This window comes from Malus domestica, chromosome 15, assembly GCF_042453785.1.
Source record: "Malus domestica chromosome 15, GDT2T_hap1".
NCBI classification, from domain to species: Eukaryota; Viridiplantae; Streptophyta; class Magnoliopsida; order Rosales; family Rosaceae; genus Malus; species Malus domestica.
The window spans coordinates 4900106-4914441 of NC_091675.1; the positions used below are offsets into that span (position 1 = coordinate 4900106).

A 14336-nucleotide genomic window follows, 5' to 3' on the forward strand; every position below is an offset into this window, starting at 1 on the left:
TCTAATTAATTAATTATTTGCAGTCATTGGGTGGGAGAGAAAATGACATTTCAGCAACAAATTACGTAACTGTTAATTATGCATGTAGCAGTTGCTTCATGCAAGCACGCATCGCCCAACCGGTTTCCGGTAAGCTTTTTGCATCTAGATTATCACATGTGATTAAGCTCTTAATTACGTTTACAGAATGCACGTAGACGGTTTTATATTACAAGGGAAATTTGGAAGCAGTCCATTAATTTAAAGTTAATTTTAGGGTTTATAGCGCAAATAATTAGCAGATTGAGTGATAGAGATCCGATGAGGACAATTAGAAGAAGGCAAAAACAATGTAGGGGGCCGCAAAAGTAATATTCCGTAAGCAACCTAGCTAGACTGGTGATTCTTTCTTTCACAACTCAATAACAAATTGCTTGCTTGTACTAATGAGAAAAAAAGACAGAAAAAAAAGTATTGCTTGCTTTGACACGATATATCATTGTTGAACATTATTGTAACGATCTTACATAGGAAATATGGCAAAATAAAAGACAATCGATAAATTAATTGTCCTCACACCGTGTTGTTCTAGTAGGTGATTAAATACAAGTTAAAATAATAATGGTGTAATTAATAATAGACCATTGTTCTGATTATCTGAAAATCTTGACAATCGTTGCTAATCGCAACTTCAAATTGATTAACAAAGTTCACATTGCCATCGCATGTTGTCAATCATTTCGGCCAAATTTTACACTTCCAAACTTTCTGCTACGCACTAAACAACATAAGGACGAATCCGATCAGAGCTTCCACTCATGGATTATTGGTGGTAAGGTCCATTTTCCAGCTAATGGACTTAGGAGGAGGTGGTCCAATCAAGGATATAAACACACTACTTGCTTGTCTTTTACTTCCATGATTAAATTTTATATTAATAAATACCACAGTCTAAGTTAGGTTATTATGAAGTATGAACTAGTATTAGTGCATAATTCACACAAGATAAACTAGATTAATATACGCTATCTATCTCTACCACTACCATGCAATATGCATGGTCACATTAGACCACCAATATTATTTCATTTTCAATATGCTGATAATTGTTGACATTTACAAAAGAAAGGCTTACAAGTAATGCATCAATTATCGTTTTTAAGAGTTATTTTTTAGTGGCAATAGAGGCACCAACGTTATTATACTAAATATTAGTTACTAACTGATGTTTCATTTGTTTCACGATACCGGTGTACAATGAACCTTATCTATTCGTATCAAATGAAGGACGACAATGTCAGTTGGTTACTAAAATTTAGTGTACAATGTTGATATCTCTGGTTTTATTATCACTAGATAATCATCATCCTCAGCAGCCCACAATAGCCTAATTAATGTTAATGCTAATGTAAGTTGGATTTCCACTACAATTATCGGATGAAGGGATGATGATTACCATAATGTGGAAAGGGTTATCAGGATCAAAATTAGACGATAAATAACCAAAAAGGTGCTCGTAATGTATTGTCCAAGATTAATCATTCGAAAGCGCAATATACACCTAATTTGTTTGTAGGTCAATATCAGTTTTATGTGATGGCCAAAAAATCCATTTCACAATCCAAATTAAGAAGCAAAGTCGCTTGCAACCAGAATCAGAGAAACTTACATACGATCAAGACGCTAAAATAGTTGTATTACAAGTGTATCACAAGCTATGTATTTTAATTTGTCCTCGTACCATCCGATGATAGGCTTCAGATATTGCCAACTCAGCTCATCGTCCAATTACATGTCAAATTTTCTCATGCCTAAAAGTAACAGCACGGTGACAAATTTAGTGAAAAATATCCATTCATCTGAAAATGTCATTAGGTAGAGTAGGTGTTATTGATAATTGCAAGTGTACAATATCGTCCAAGTAATATAGTGATAAGTAGAGTGTCGTTCAAACAAGGATCGGATTAACCTAAATTTACTATTGAGATTGACTTCAAACTAAACTTAAATAAAAGATGGATAACGATGACAAATTCAAATATGCAAAAACCCAAACGAAATTGAAAATATCAATTGAACAAACACGAAGTAAAAGTGAATGAATTATGAAAAATTAATATATTGAAGCACTAGGACATCAGGTTCCTCATTCTCAATCCCATCTAATCCCGTTATTCATATTAAACTCAATTTATTCCCATGTTGCTAGCAATTATCCCTTGATTCGTCAATATTTCCTTTCAGAATATACTAACTGTGTTTCTAACTATCTACCCATGCTATGTCTAGCCACAGAAGTAGATAATTGAATCCCTTTACGCTAAATGGATAATTTCACAATACTACACAAATCATAACCAGTATGTCTACTCAATTATGTAATTCATGGTAATCGTTATGAGAAGCAATCTACTAAACTCAACCTGTCAGTCCCAATTTAGTTCTTCACACAAATAATGGCCAGTTATTTGATAACGATAAAGCACAATAACAATTACTCAACATGGAAAACAACTGAGATCAATATGAAATAATAAGAATTAGATGTTCATGATAAGAGTACACCCTAATCCTAGCAAAAGGACTTAGTTCATGATCGAAATAAAATACACCACGCTAGAATTCGAAAACAAAGAAGGAAACAACTGAAATTCCATTCTCCACTCCACAGCAAAGCTAGAATTCCCCCAATTGCTTCTTCTTTCTCTCGGCTTATGTATGTCTCTGCGCTGTGTTATTTTTTTTTTTTTCTCTTAGGTCTCCACCCCTCTTGCGGCCCTTGAAATCTCCCCCATGCAATTCAATAGAAGCATCAGTTCCGTCATCCCCCGGTTGGACTTTCTCCCTTTTTTTTTTGTCTTCTATCCCTTTGCTTTTGTTCTCTAATCCACATGCCGTTTTTATGAAGCCCAAATTGGACTTAATTTGATAAAGCCCAAATTCCAGCACCACTCTCACATAGCATCAGTCCACTTCGTTATTCTTTCGTGCTTTCCTTGTAATTCTTCTAAAAAATCCAGTTTTCTTCGAAAAAATAACTTCTATAAAATTCACACAAAATACATCAAATCCAACTGTTTTATATCAAACCATGACTAAATTAATAGGTAAAAGAGATACAAAATATACCTATTATATCAACCTAACAGTAGGCGTATGCAGTACCTTACCCTCTGAGTTTGTTAAAAAAGAAGAGAACGCAATAACAAAAAAATAAAAAATACAAAATAAAATCTGATTTCATATGATTTTAATTTCCCACCATTAGTTTTCAAGTGGAGAATATTTAAATAGGGGAGAAGTATCAAACAGAATCTCTCAGTGCTACGTGAAAAGCACTTCCATTGGCACTGAAAAGCACCTCCTCTCTTCCCTGAAAACTCAGAAAATCTCAGAGCTTGTAGAAAACTGAGAAGATGAAGATATCCACTTTCATGCTTCTGCTAACAGTCATGCTTCTTGCTCTCTCTCACGTCTCCGCTATTGCGGAAGACGACGCGAGAGAGCAGCAGGTGAAAAAGACTTACATCATTCACATGGACAAGTCCGAAATGCCGGCAAGTTTTGAAGATGATCGTTTCCAATGGTATGATTCGTCTTTGAAATCCGTGTCGGATTCAGCCGACATGCTTTACGCTTACAAGACCATATTCCACGGCTTCGCCACCAGGCTAACCGCCGAGGAAGCTGGGCTGCTTGAGAAGCAGTCGGGAATTCTGTCCGTTCTGCCCGAAAGGAGGTACGAGCTGCATACAACACGGACGCCCGAGTTTCTTGGATTGGGAAAGAGTGAAGCCCTCTTACCAGCGACGGATAAAGCGAGTGATTTGATAGTCGGAGTGGTGGACACTGGCGTGTGGCCTGAGATCAAAAGCTACGATGACACAGGTCTCGCGGCGGTACCAAGTGGCTGGAAAGGGGTGTGTGAGGAGGGAACAAACTTCAACTCCTCGAGCTGCAACCGGAAACTCATTGGCGCGAGGTTTTTCTCAAAAGGGTATGAAGCTGCATTTGGACCAATCGATGTGAAAACAGAATCGAAATCACCACGAGATGACGATGGCCACGGAACTCACACCTCATCCACTGCAGCCGGCTCCGCAGTTTCAGGAGCTAGCCTCTTTGGTTATGCTTCGGGGACAGCGCGAGGGATGGCTCCACAAGCTCGAGTGGCCACATACAAGGCGTGCTGGCTTGGTGGGTGTTTCGGCTCTGATATCATAGCTGCAATGGAGAAGGCCATTGAAGACGGTGTCAATGTTTTATCTTTGTCTATCGGGGGACCACTAACTGATTATTACAAAGACACTGTTGCTATCGGAGCTTTCTCAGCCGTTGCACAGGGGATCCTTGTGTCGTGTTCAGCTGGTAATGGTGGGCCGGAAGCGGGGAGTTTGTCCAACGTTGCGCCTTGGATAACCACCGTCGGTGCTGGAACATTAGACAGGGATTTCCCGGCTTTTGTAAGCCTCGGAAGTGCAAAGAAATTCAGAGGTATATCGCTCTACGGGGGAACATCCTTATCTGGTGGATTACTTCCGCTTGTATATGCTCGCGATGCAAGTAACTCCTCCGATGGCGAGCTATGCGCTCCTGAAAGTTTGATTCCTGCAAAGGTTGCAGGGAAAATTGTGGTATGTGATCGAGGGGGAACGCCTAGGGCCCAAAAGAGTTTGGTGGTGAAACAGGCCGGTGGCTTAGGGATGATTTTGACGAACACTGATGATTACGGAGAAGAACTTGTTGCGGATGCATATCTACTGCCTGCAGCAGCAGTTGGTGCGATAGCTGGTGCTGCAATAAAAAGCTATATTGCCTCTGATTCTAATCCCACAGCCACAATTGCGCTTGGAGACACGGAGTTAGGTGTGCAGCCCTCGCCTGTGGTGGCATCATTCAGCTCCAGAGGACCAAATCTATTCACTCCCGAAATACTGAAACCAGACCTAATAGCACCGGGAGTAAATATCCTTGCTGGGTGGACTGGTGCCGTTGGACCAACCGGACTGGATGAAGACAAGAGGCGGGTCGACTTCAACATCATTTCAGGTACTTCCATGTCATGCCCCCATGTGAGTGGTTTGGCCGCCCTTGTCAAGGCTGCTCATCCAGAATGGAGCCCTGCAGCCATCAAGTCTGCACTCATGACCACATCCTACATAGCATACAAAACTGGAGAAACCATCATAGATGTAGCAACTGGAAATCCTGCAACGCCTTTCGATTATGGTGCTGGGCATGTGGATCCGGTGGCAGCCCTCGACCCTGGCCTTGTTTATGATAATGCGGTCGAGGACTACTTCAGCTTCCTCTGCGCCTTGAATTATAGCTCAAGTCAGATCAAACTAACCACTCACAAAGACTTCACTTGTGATACAAGCAAGAAATACAGCCTCAGAGATTTTAATTACCCGTCTTTTGCTGTTCCTCTAGAAACATCTTCAGGCAAAGGGGGCGGGACAGGTGCATCAACAACTGTAAAATACACAAGGACACTGACCAATGTGGGTACCCCAGGAACATACGAGGTCTCGGTATCTTCACAGGCGCCATCAGTGAAGATTTCGGTCAAACCACAATCCCTGACTTTCAGTCAAGCATACGAGAAGAAAACATATACCGTTACTTTTGTTGCAGGTTCTTCGCCATCTGGTACAAACAGCTTTGCTCGGTTGGCATGGTCCGATGGGAAACACACAGTAGGTAGTCCAATTGCTTTCAGCTGGAACTAATTTAACAGCATTGAAGAACTGATCAAACTCAGATCAGGGGTTTTGAGGTTCCTGCAAGAAACCCAATCGTATATTTCTTTGTAATTATGTTGTGAAATAATCCTGTACCTCTCTTGTATCGTAGCAATCGGCGAATGTACCCGATTGATGTTTATTTTTTCAGTTGAAATTAAAAGGAGAAAGAATAACAGATGGAAAATTAATTGTACAGGAAACTGTATAAGGAATTGACATAAGGGCAATGAAAAGAATTACCAGTATGTGTTCATATATATGATATGTAACTAAAACTAGATGATCTAATCTTCCATTTTCTCACTTTTGGGCCCCTTTTTTCACCTTTTTTTTCCCCTAAAAGAAAGAACACCGGGGATCATATTGTAATCATCACACGTCGGGATGCAAATTCCGAACACGACAAGTTACACGACTCGAAACCTGCAAATGTGAATTGGACCACTTATCCACATCCATTCATGAATGGAGCATATTAGTTCAGTCCTGTCCAAGAAACATATCTGCAAATGTGAATCAAATCCCACTTCGACCTAGTTTGGGAGTGAGGTGCTTAAAAAAAAAGCACCTATGAAAAAAAACTGTGGGGGTTTTAGGTGTTTGGTAAACTGAAAAAAAGGGCTTATTTTGGAAGCTGCTATGAGAATAAACTGAAATCAAAGGAAAAAGCTGAAGCTGCTATTTGTAGCTTTGGAAAACTGGCTTTTTTTTCAAAGCACACGGAGCTACAGTGCTTCTTTAATGAAAAGACCCACTATCAGACTACTTTTTTTTCCAAAAGCGTTTTTACAAAAAAGTTTATCAAACGCTCTGCTAATTTATTTTACAGCCGCTTATTCTCACAGTACAATCGCTTATTCTCACAACAAATTTTTTTTCAAAGCACAGCAATACCAAACCAGCCATTCCACTGGTGGAGGGCAATGCCACCAATGTTGCCCAAAAGCCAAAACAGTTTCTCCACTCTCCCCCACCGTTCGGCTGCGTACTGTCAATTGCCCTTTTAAGTTTTCTGTCGTGGGGCCCGCGAGGCCAGTCCAAATGTAGGGAGCCACAGCAGTGATGCCGTTGGGCCGTTTGATACCCAATAAGCCCCAAAATTTTGAAATTAAAAAATTGAAAAACTAACATACGGAAATATTTTATTTTAAAATATCGAAAAAAAAGAGGAAAATTAAAAAAAAATTGAACACTTCGTTGTGCAAAAACAGATCCATCTTCTCACGTGAGTTTCATATGAAGGGGATCTCTGGCACTGTCAATTCTCATGTGCAGAACAAAGTAGAAAGATGATAACTGGAGAAAGAGTCCCATATTTACCAGAAACTCGGAAGCTCTCAGACTAGCAAAGATTGAGAAGATGAGAATGTCGGTTTTCATACTTCCCGTAGCACTTGCGCTTCTGCTTCTCTCTCACATCTCCGCAATCATAGAAGACGAGAGAGAGCAGCAAATGAAGAAGACATACATCATTCACAAGGACAAGTCCAATATGCCAGCAAGTTTTAAAGATGACCATTCCCAATGGTACTGCTCGTCTTTGAAGCTGGTGTCAAATTTGGCAGATATGCTTTACATATACACCAATTCAGGCAGCGGGGGAGCAGGTACCAATAAATACACGAGGACTCTAACCAATGTTGGTCCACCAGCAAGATACAAGGTCTCTGTGTTTATAGACCCAAAACTCGCAACGTCAGTGAAGACCTTGGTTGAACTAAAACCACTATGTTTCAGTCGAGCATATGAGAAGAAGACTTATACTGTGACTTTTGTTACCAGTGCCATGCCATCTGGTACAGACATATTTGCTCGCCTGGTATGCTCCGATGGGAAACACATAGTGAGTAGTCCCATTGCTATCAGCCGGTTTTAACTTTAGCAACATTCCTGAACCTAATTTACCTCCAGATCATGGGAGATGGCAGCTCCTCTGCTGAATCTTAGTCGCTGATACAGTGCTTATAAATGTACTGTGTTGTGAAATAAAAATCTGTGGTTTTTTTTCAGTTTTATATTTTTGTCCTTGTTATCACTCAGAACACATCAATTTAGTGTTTTCTGGAGATAAATATTCAGAACACATCACTCAGAACACATACGGAACAACAACAACAACAACAAAGCCTTTTCCCACTAAGTGGGGTCGGCTATATGAATCCTAGAACGCCATTGCGCTCGGTTTTGTGTCATGTCCTCCGTTAGATCCAAGTACTCAAGTCTTTTCTTAGGGTCTCTTCCAAAGTTTTCCTAGGTCTTCCTCTACCCCTTCGGCCCTGAACCTCTGTCTCGTAGTCACATTTTCGAACCGGAGCGTCAGTAGGCCTTCTTTGCACATGTCCAAACCACCGGAACCGATTTGCTCTCATATTTCCTTCAATTTTGGCTACTCCTACTTTACCTCGGATAACCTCATTCCCAATCTTATCATTTCTCATGTGCCCATACATCCCACGAAGCATCCTCATCTCCGCTACACCCATGTTGTGTACGTTGATGCTTCACCGCCCAACATTCTGTGCCATACAACATCGCTGGCCTTATTGCCGTCCTATAAAATTTTCCCTTGAGCTTCAGTGGCCTACGACGGTCACACAACACGCCGGATGCACTCTTACACTTCATCCATCCAGCTTGTATTCTATGGTTGAGATCTCCATCTAATTCTCCGTTCTCTTGCAAGATAGATCCTAGGTAGCGAAAACGGTCACTTTTTGTGATCTTCGCTAGATTGCTCCGGTCCTTAGTGTGGATAAGTATATAAATGGATAGAGATAGGAAAGCAAACACAAGATGTACGTGGTTCACCCAGATTGGCTACGTCCACGGAATAGAAGAGTTCTCATTAATTGTGAAGGGTTTACACAAAAGCAAACACAAGATGTACGTGGTTCACCCAGATTGGCTACGTCCACGGAATAGAGGAGTTCTCATTAATTGTGAAGGGTTTACACAAGTACATAGGTTCAAGCTCTCCTTTAGTGAGTACAAGTGAATGATTTAGTACAAATGACATTAGGAAATATTGTGGGAGAATGATCTCGTAGCCACGAAACTTCTAAGTACCGGAGTGTGGTATCGTCTTGACTTGCCTTATCTGTCTCATAGGTAGATGTGGCATCTTCTCTGGAAGTACTCTTCCTCCATCCAGGGGTGGTATCTGTAACTGGTGGAGATGCACAAGGTAATGTATCAATTTCACTTGAAGCTTACTTGTAGTTTCATGCTTGGTCAAGCGCGATACAAATCATGTAGTAGGAGTCCCCCAAGTCGCCGAGCTAGGGGATCTGCTGAAAGAGGTGACAGACAAGGTAAGCAATCAGAGCTCCGGCTGATTGTTCACATTCTCCCTATCTTGCAGGCAGCATGAAGGATAAAGAGAAGAAAAATGAGGAGAGATGATATGGGATACTTTTGCTTTTGAAGAAGTAACTTTCCACAGGCTTATTCTTGAACTGGGCTGGAGGGTTTTCTGGTTTCCTCCAGAGTATAAGGCCGACTGAAGAATTTGAGGGTCAAAACAAGTCCATCAAATCTAGAGTACGTTCGACCCTGCTGATATGGGATACTTTTGCTTTTGACAGAGTAGTGGATGTATCGGCACGTGTGCTGTTACGCTTGTCTCCACATGCTTCCTTGTATCCTTCTCACTTGCCCTATCTGTTCCTCAGGCAGATGCGGTATCTTCCCTGGAAGCATAAGATGTTGAAGATGAGTACTCGAGAGCAATGCCAGGTAAGTAATCAGGTAAGGGGTTCCACGCAGTCAGTTCCTGGCTGGAAGCTTGATTCCAAGTGCTGACTGATTGCTCTCTTTCTCCTTGTCTTGCAGGTAAGAACAAGGCCAAAGGAAAAGACAGGGAAAAAGCATGATATGGGATACTCTTGCTTTTAACCCTGATGATATGAGATATTCTTGCTCTAGTATAGCTTGTTTACAGAGGTATTATCGGGGGGAAAGAAAGCTGAATATTTCGAAAGGCTTCGTTGGGAGTGCCCTCTCAGATAAGAGAAAGGGTTGAGCATTTTTGCAGGTCTGCCTGTCCGTTAGGGATGGAGGTCGACATATATAGGAGTCTCCCTAACATCAAGTAATAATGCTATTCCTTTACCCTGCTTGGTTATAGCACGGTAGTGGGAGCTGCCAGCTTCACATGTTTTAACTGTGTCAGAGCACTTTGAAAAAGTGGTCTGTGGTATCTGGAAAGCTGATGTTGCGTGTGAAGATTACAGACAAGCTTTATCCAAGGAGATCCAGCTCTTGAAGTTGGGAAAGTGGTGCCTCTTCGATTTTCGAACAAGCAATCCTGTCGGGGATCTGGCTCTCGAGATTCGGAGAACGATGCCTCTTCGATTTTTGAGAAAGCAATCCTGCTGGGGGTCTGGCTCTCGAGATTCGGAGAGCGGTGTCTCTTCGATTTTTGAGAAAGTAATCATGTTGGGAGTCTAGCTCTCGAGATTCGGAGGGCGGTGCCTCTTCGATTTTGGAGCAAGCAATCTTGTTGGGGGTGTTTTCTCGAATGTGAGTAAAGGTTGGGCGTGTTTGCTAGTCTACCTTGCCACGAAGCAGAGGTTGACACACAGGGACTTTCCAATTATCCAGCAGTGGTACTATTCCTTTACCCTCTCTTCGATTTTTGAGAAAGTAATCATGTTGGGAGTCTAGCTCTCGAGATTCGGAGGGCGGTGCCTCTTCGATTTTGGAGCAAGCAATCTTGTTGGGAGTGTTTTCTCGAATGTGAGTAAAGGTTGGGCATGTTTGCTAGTCTACCTTGCCACGAAGCACAAAGGTTGACACACAGGGACTTTCCAATTATCCAGCAGTGGTACTGTTCCTTTACCCTCTCTTCGATTTTTGAGAAAGTAATCATGTTGGGAGTTTGGCTCTCGAGATTCGGAGGGCGGTGCCTCTTCGATTTTGGAGCAAGCAATCTTGTTGGGAGTGTTTTCTCGAATGTGAGTACAGGTTGGGCATGTTTGCTAGTCTACCTTGCCACGAAGCACAGAGGTTGACACACCGGGACTTTCCAATTATCCAGCAGTGGTACTGTTCCTTTACCCTTTCTTCGATTTTTGAGAAAGTAATCATGTTGGGAGTTTGGCTCTCGAGATTCGGAGGGCGGTGCCTCTTCGATTTTGGAGCAAGCAATCTTGTTGGGAGTGTTTTCTCGAATGTGAGTACAGGTTGGGCATGTTTGCTAGTCTACCTTGCCACGAAGCACAGAGGTTGACACACCGGGACTTTCCAATTATCCAGCAGTGGTACTGTTCCTTTACCCTTGTGGGTAATAATATGGTAGCTAGACCTTCAAAATTTATGTGTTTAAACTTTGTTAGTGTTGTTTCTTTGTAATTCTTTTACCCTTCTTGGTCAGAGCGATGTAGTGGGAGCTGCAAGCTTCACGTGTCTCAACTTTGTCAGAGAACTTTGGCAAAGTTATCTGTGGTACCCATGAGCTACTGTTGCGTGTGGGAAGTGGGTGATTGAACAGTGCGATTCATGTGCTTTCTACTTCGTCAGAAATCTTCGACAGAATGCCCATAATTTCCGCAAAGCTGAGTGTGCGTGTGACAGGTGCTGACAAGGCTGGGAAAGTAGGTGCCTCTTCGATTTCTGAGATCGGCCCTCGTGGTCTCTGAGCAGCCCAGCTTTTGTGAAAGCAAGCCTCTTCGATTTCTGAGATTGGCCTTCGTGGTCTTTGAGCAGCCCAGCTTTTGAGAAACCAAACGCCTCTTCGATTTCTGAGATCGACCCTCGTGGTCTCTGAGCAGCCCAACTTTTGAGAAAGCAAACGCCTCTTCGATTTCTGAGCAAGCGCCTCTTCGATTTCTGAAGCTTCGTCGAGTGCAGATTTTTATAGGGGCTGACATTAAGTTCCAAAGCACACTTGAATATCCACCAGTAGAAGCTCCATTCTTGCACTTCTAAGATCTTGATTTGTCCGACCTCTTCTCTCTTCAACACCTTTGAAAATGTCTGGCCCCTCCGACCGTCGTTTTGACTTGAACCTTGTTGAAGAGGCAGCCCCGCCTTCTCCAGACAACATATGGTGCCCATCCTTCGTCTCCCCTACTGGTCCTCTTACCGTTGGGGATTCCGTGATGAAGAATGATATGACCGCTGCGGTAGTGGCCAGGAACCTTCTCACTCCCAAAGATAACAGACTACTTTCCAAACGGTCTGATGAGTTGGCTGTTAAGGATTCTCTGGCTCTCAGTGTTCAATGTGCAGGTTCTGTGTCTAATATGGCCCAACGCCTATTTGCTCGAACCCGCCAAGTTGAATCATTGGCGGCTGAAGTGATGAGTCTCAAACAAGAGATTAGAGGGCTCAAGCATGAGAATAAACAGTTGCACCGGCTCGCACATGACTATGCTACAAACATGAAGAGGAAGCTTGACCAGATGAAAGAATCTGATGGTCAGGTTTTACTTGATCATCAGAGATTTGTGGGTTTGTTCCAAAGGCATTTATTGCCTTCATCTTCTGGGGCTGTACCGCGTAATGAAGCTCCAAATGATCAACCTCTGATGCCTCCTCCTTCTAGGGTTTTGTCCAGTACTGAGGCTCCGAATGATCCCCCTCCGGTGCCTTCTCTTTCTGGGGCTCTACCGACTGCTGAGACTTCTCCTAAGCAACCTTTGTGAAGGCTCCTTCTTGTTTGTTTAATTTGACTCCAGTATATGTACATATTTGTAACTTATCGGGGATATCAATAAATAAGCTTTCCTTCATTTCAACGTATTGTGTTAAATACACCAAAGCCTTCTTCGCTAAGTTCTTTGAATTTTCTTTTGTTGAAGCTTGTATGTTGAAGCTTTGTGAGTGGAGCATATAGGTTGAGGTAGTGTTCCCTTAATTTCCCGAATGAGGAAAACTTCTCGGTTGGAGACTTGGAAAATCCAAGTCACTGAGTGTGATCGGCTATATGAATCTTAGAACGCCATTGTGTTCTGTCCTGTGTCATGTCCTCCGTTAGATCCAAGTACTCTAAGTCTTTTCTTAGGGTATCTTCCAAAGTTTTCCTAGGTCTTCCTCTGCCCCTTCGGCCCTGAACCTCTGTCCCATAGTCGCATCTTCTAATCGGAGCGTCAGTAGGCCTTCTTTGCACATGTCCAAACCACCGTAACCGATTTTCTCTCATATTTCCTTCAATTTCGGCTACTCCTACTTTACCCCGGATATCCTCATTCCTAATCTTATCCTTTCTCGTGTGCCCACACATCCAACGAAGCATCCTCATCTCCGCTACACCCATTTTGTGTACGTGTTGATGCTTCACCACCCAACATTCTGTGCCATACAGCATCGCCGGCCTTATTGCCGTCCTATAAAATTTTCCCTTGAGCTTCAGTGGCATACGACGGTCACACAACACGCCGGATGCACTCTTCCACTTCATCCATCCAGCTTGTATTATATGGTTGAGATCTCCATCTAATTCTCCGTTCTTTTGCAAGATAGATCCTAGGTAACGAAAACGGTCGCTCTTTGGTATTTCTTGATCTCCGATCCTCACCCCTAACTCATTTTGGCCTCCATTTGCACTGAACTTGCACTCCATATATTCTGTCTTTGATCGGCTTAGGCGAAGACCTTTAGATTCCAACACTTCTCTCCAAAGGTTAAGCTTTGCATTTACCCCTTCCTGAGTTTCATCTATCAACACTATATCGTCTGCGAAAAGCATACACCAAGGAATATCACCTTGAATATGTCCTGTTAACTCATCCATTACCAACGCAAAAAGGTAAGGACTTAAGGATGAGCCTTGATGTAATCCTACAGTTATGGGAAAGCTTTCGGTTTGTCCTTCATGAGTTCTTACGGCAGTCTTTGCTCCTTCATACATATCCTGTATAGCTTGGATATATGCTACTCGTACTCCTTTCTTCTCTAAAATCCTCCAAAGAATGTCTCTTGGGACCCTATCATACGCTTTTTCCAAATCTATAAAGACCATGTGTAAATCCTTTTTCCCATCTCTATATCTTTCCATCAATCTTCGTAAGAGATAGATTGCCTCCATGGTTGAGCGCCCTGGCATGAACCCGAATTGGTTGTCCGAAACCCGTGTCTCTTGCCTCAATCTATGCTCAATGACTCTCTCCCAGAGCTTCATTGTATGACTCATTAGCTTAATACCCCTATAGTTCATGCAATTTTGTACATCGCCCTTATTCTTGTAGATAGGCACCAAAGTGCTCTTTCGCCACTCATTCGGCATCTTCTTCGTTTTCAAAATCCTATTGAAAAGGTTAGTGAGCCATGTTATACCTGTCTCTCCCAAAACTTTCCACACTTCGATTGGTATATCGTCTGGGCCTACTGCTTTTCTATGCTTCATCTTCTTCAAAGCTACACCCACTTCTTCCTTCCGGATTCTATGATAAAAAGAGTAGTTTCTACACTCTTCTGAGTTACTCAACTCCCCTAAAGAAGCACTCCTTTCATGTCCTTCATTGAAAAGATTATGAAAATAACCTTTCCATCTGTCTTTAACCGCGTTCTCTGTAGCAAGAACCTTTCCATCCTCATCCTTGATGCACCTCACTTGGTTTAGGTCCATTGTCTTCTTGTCCCTTGCTCTAGCTAGTTTATAGATATCCA

At 42.4% G+C, this 14336-nt stretch overlaps 1 protein-coding gene and 1 long non-coding RNA gene across 2 annotated transcripts; one reads left to right on the forward strand and one right to left on the reverse strand.

The window, feature by feature from the left end:
* Nucleotides 1-3395: 3395 nt before the first annotated feature.
* On the forward strand, nucleotides 3396-5983 carry LOC103431288 (subtilisin-like protease SBT1.7). The gene has a single exon (XM_008369424.4). It carries the CDS (start codon nucleotides 3396-3398, stop codon nucleotides 5709-5711), a length of 2316 nt encoding a protein of 771 aa, XP_008367646.2. The 3' UTR covers nucleotides 5712-5983.
* A 2644-nt stretch (nucleotides 5984-8627) lies between these two features.
* Nucleotides 8628-9355, reverse strand: LOC139192306 (uncharacterized). Its single transcript, XR_011576350.1, has 2 exons — nucleotides 9139-9355; nucleotides 8628-9016 (listed from the first exon to the last, which is right to left on the reverse strand). It is a non-coding gene; the product is annotated as an uncharacterized lncRNA (long non-coding RNA).
* Nucleotides 9356-14336: the final 4981 nt, after the last annotated feature.

What these genes read in the sequence shown, in the direction of transcription:
- LOC103431288 (XM_008369424.4), top strand. Translation starts at nt 3,396, where the DNA reads ATGAAGATATCCACTTTCATGCTTCTGCTAACAGTCATGCTTCTTGCT.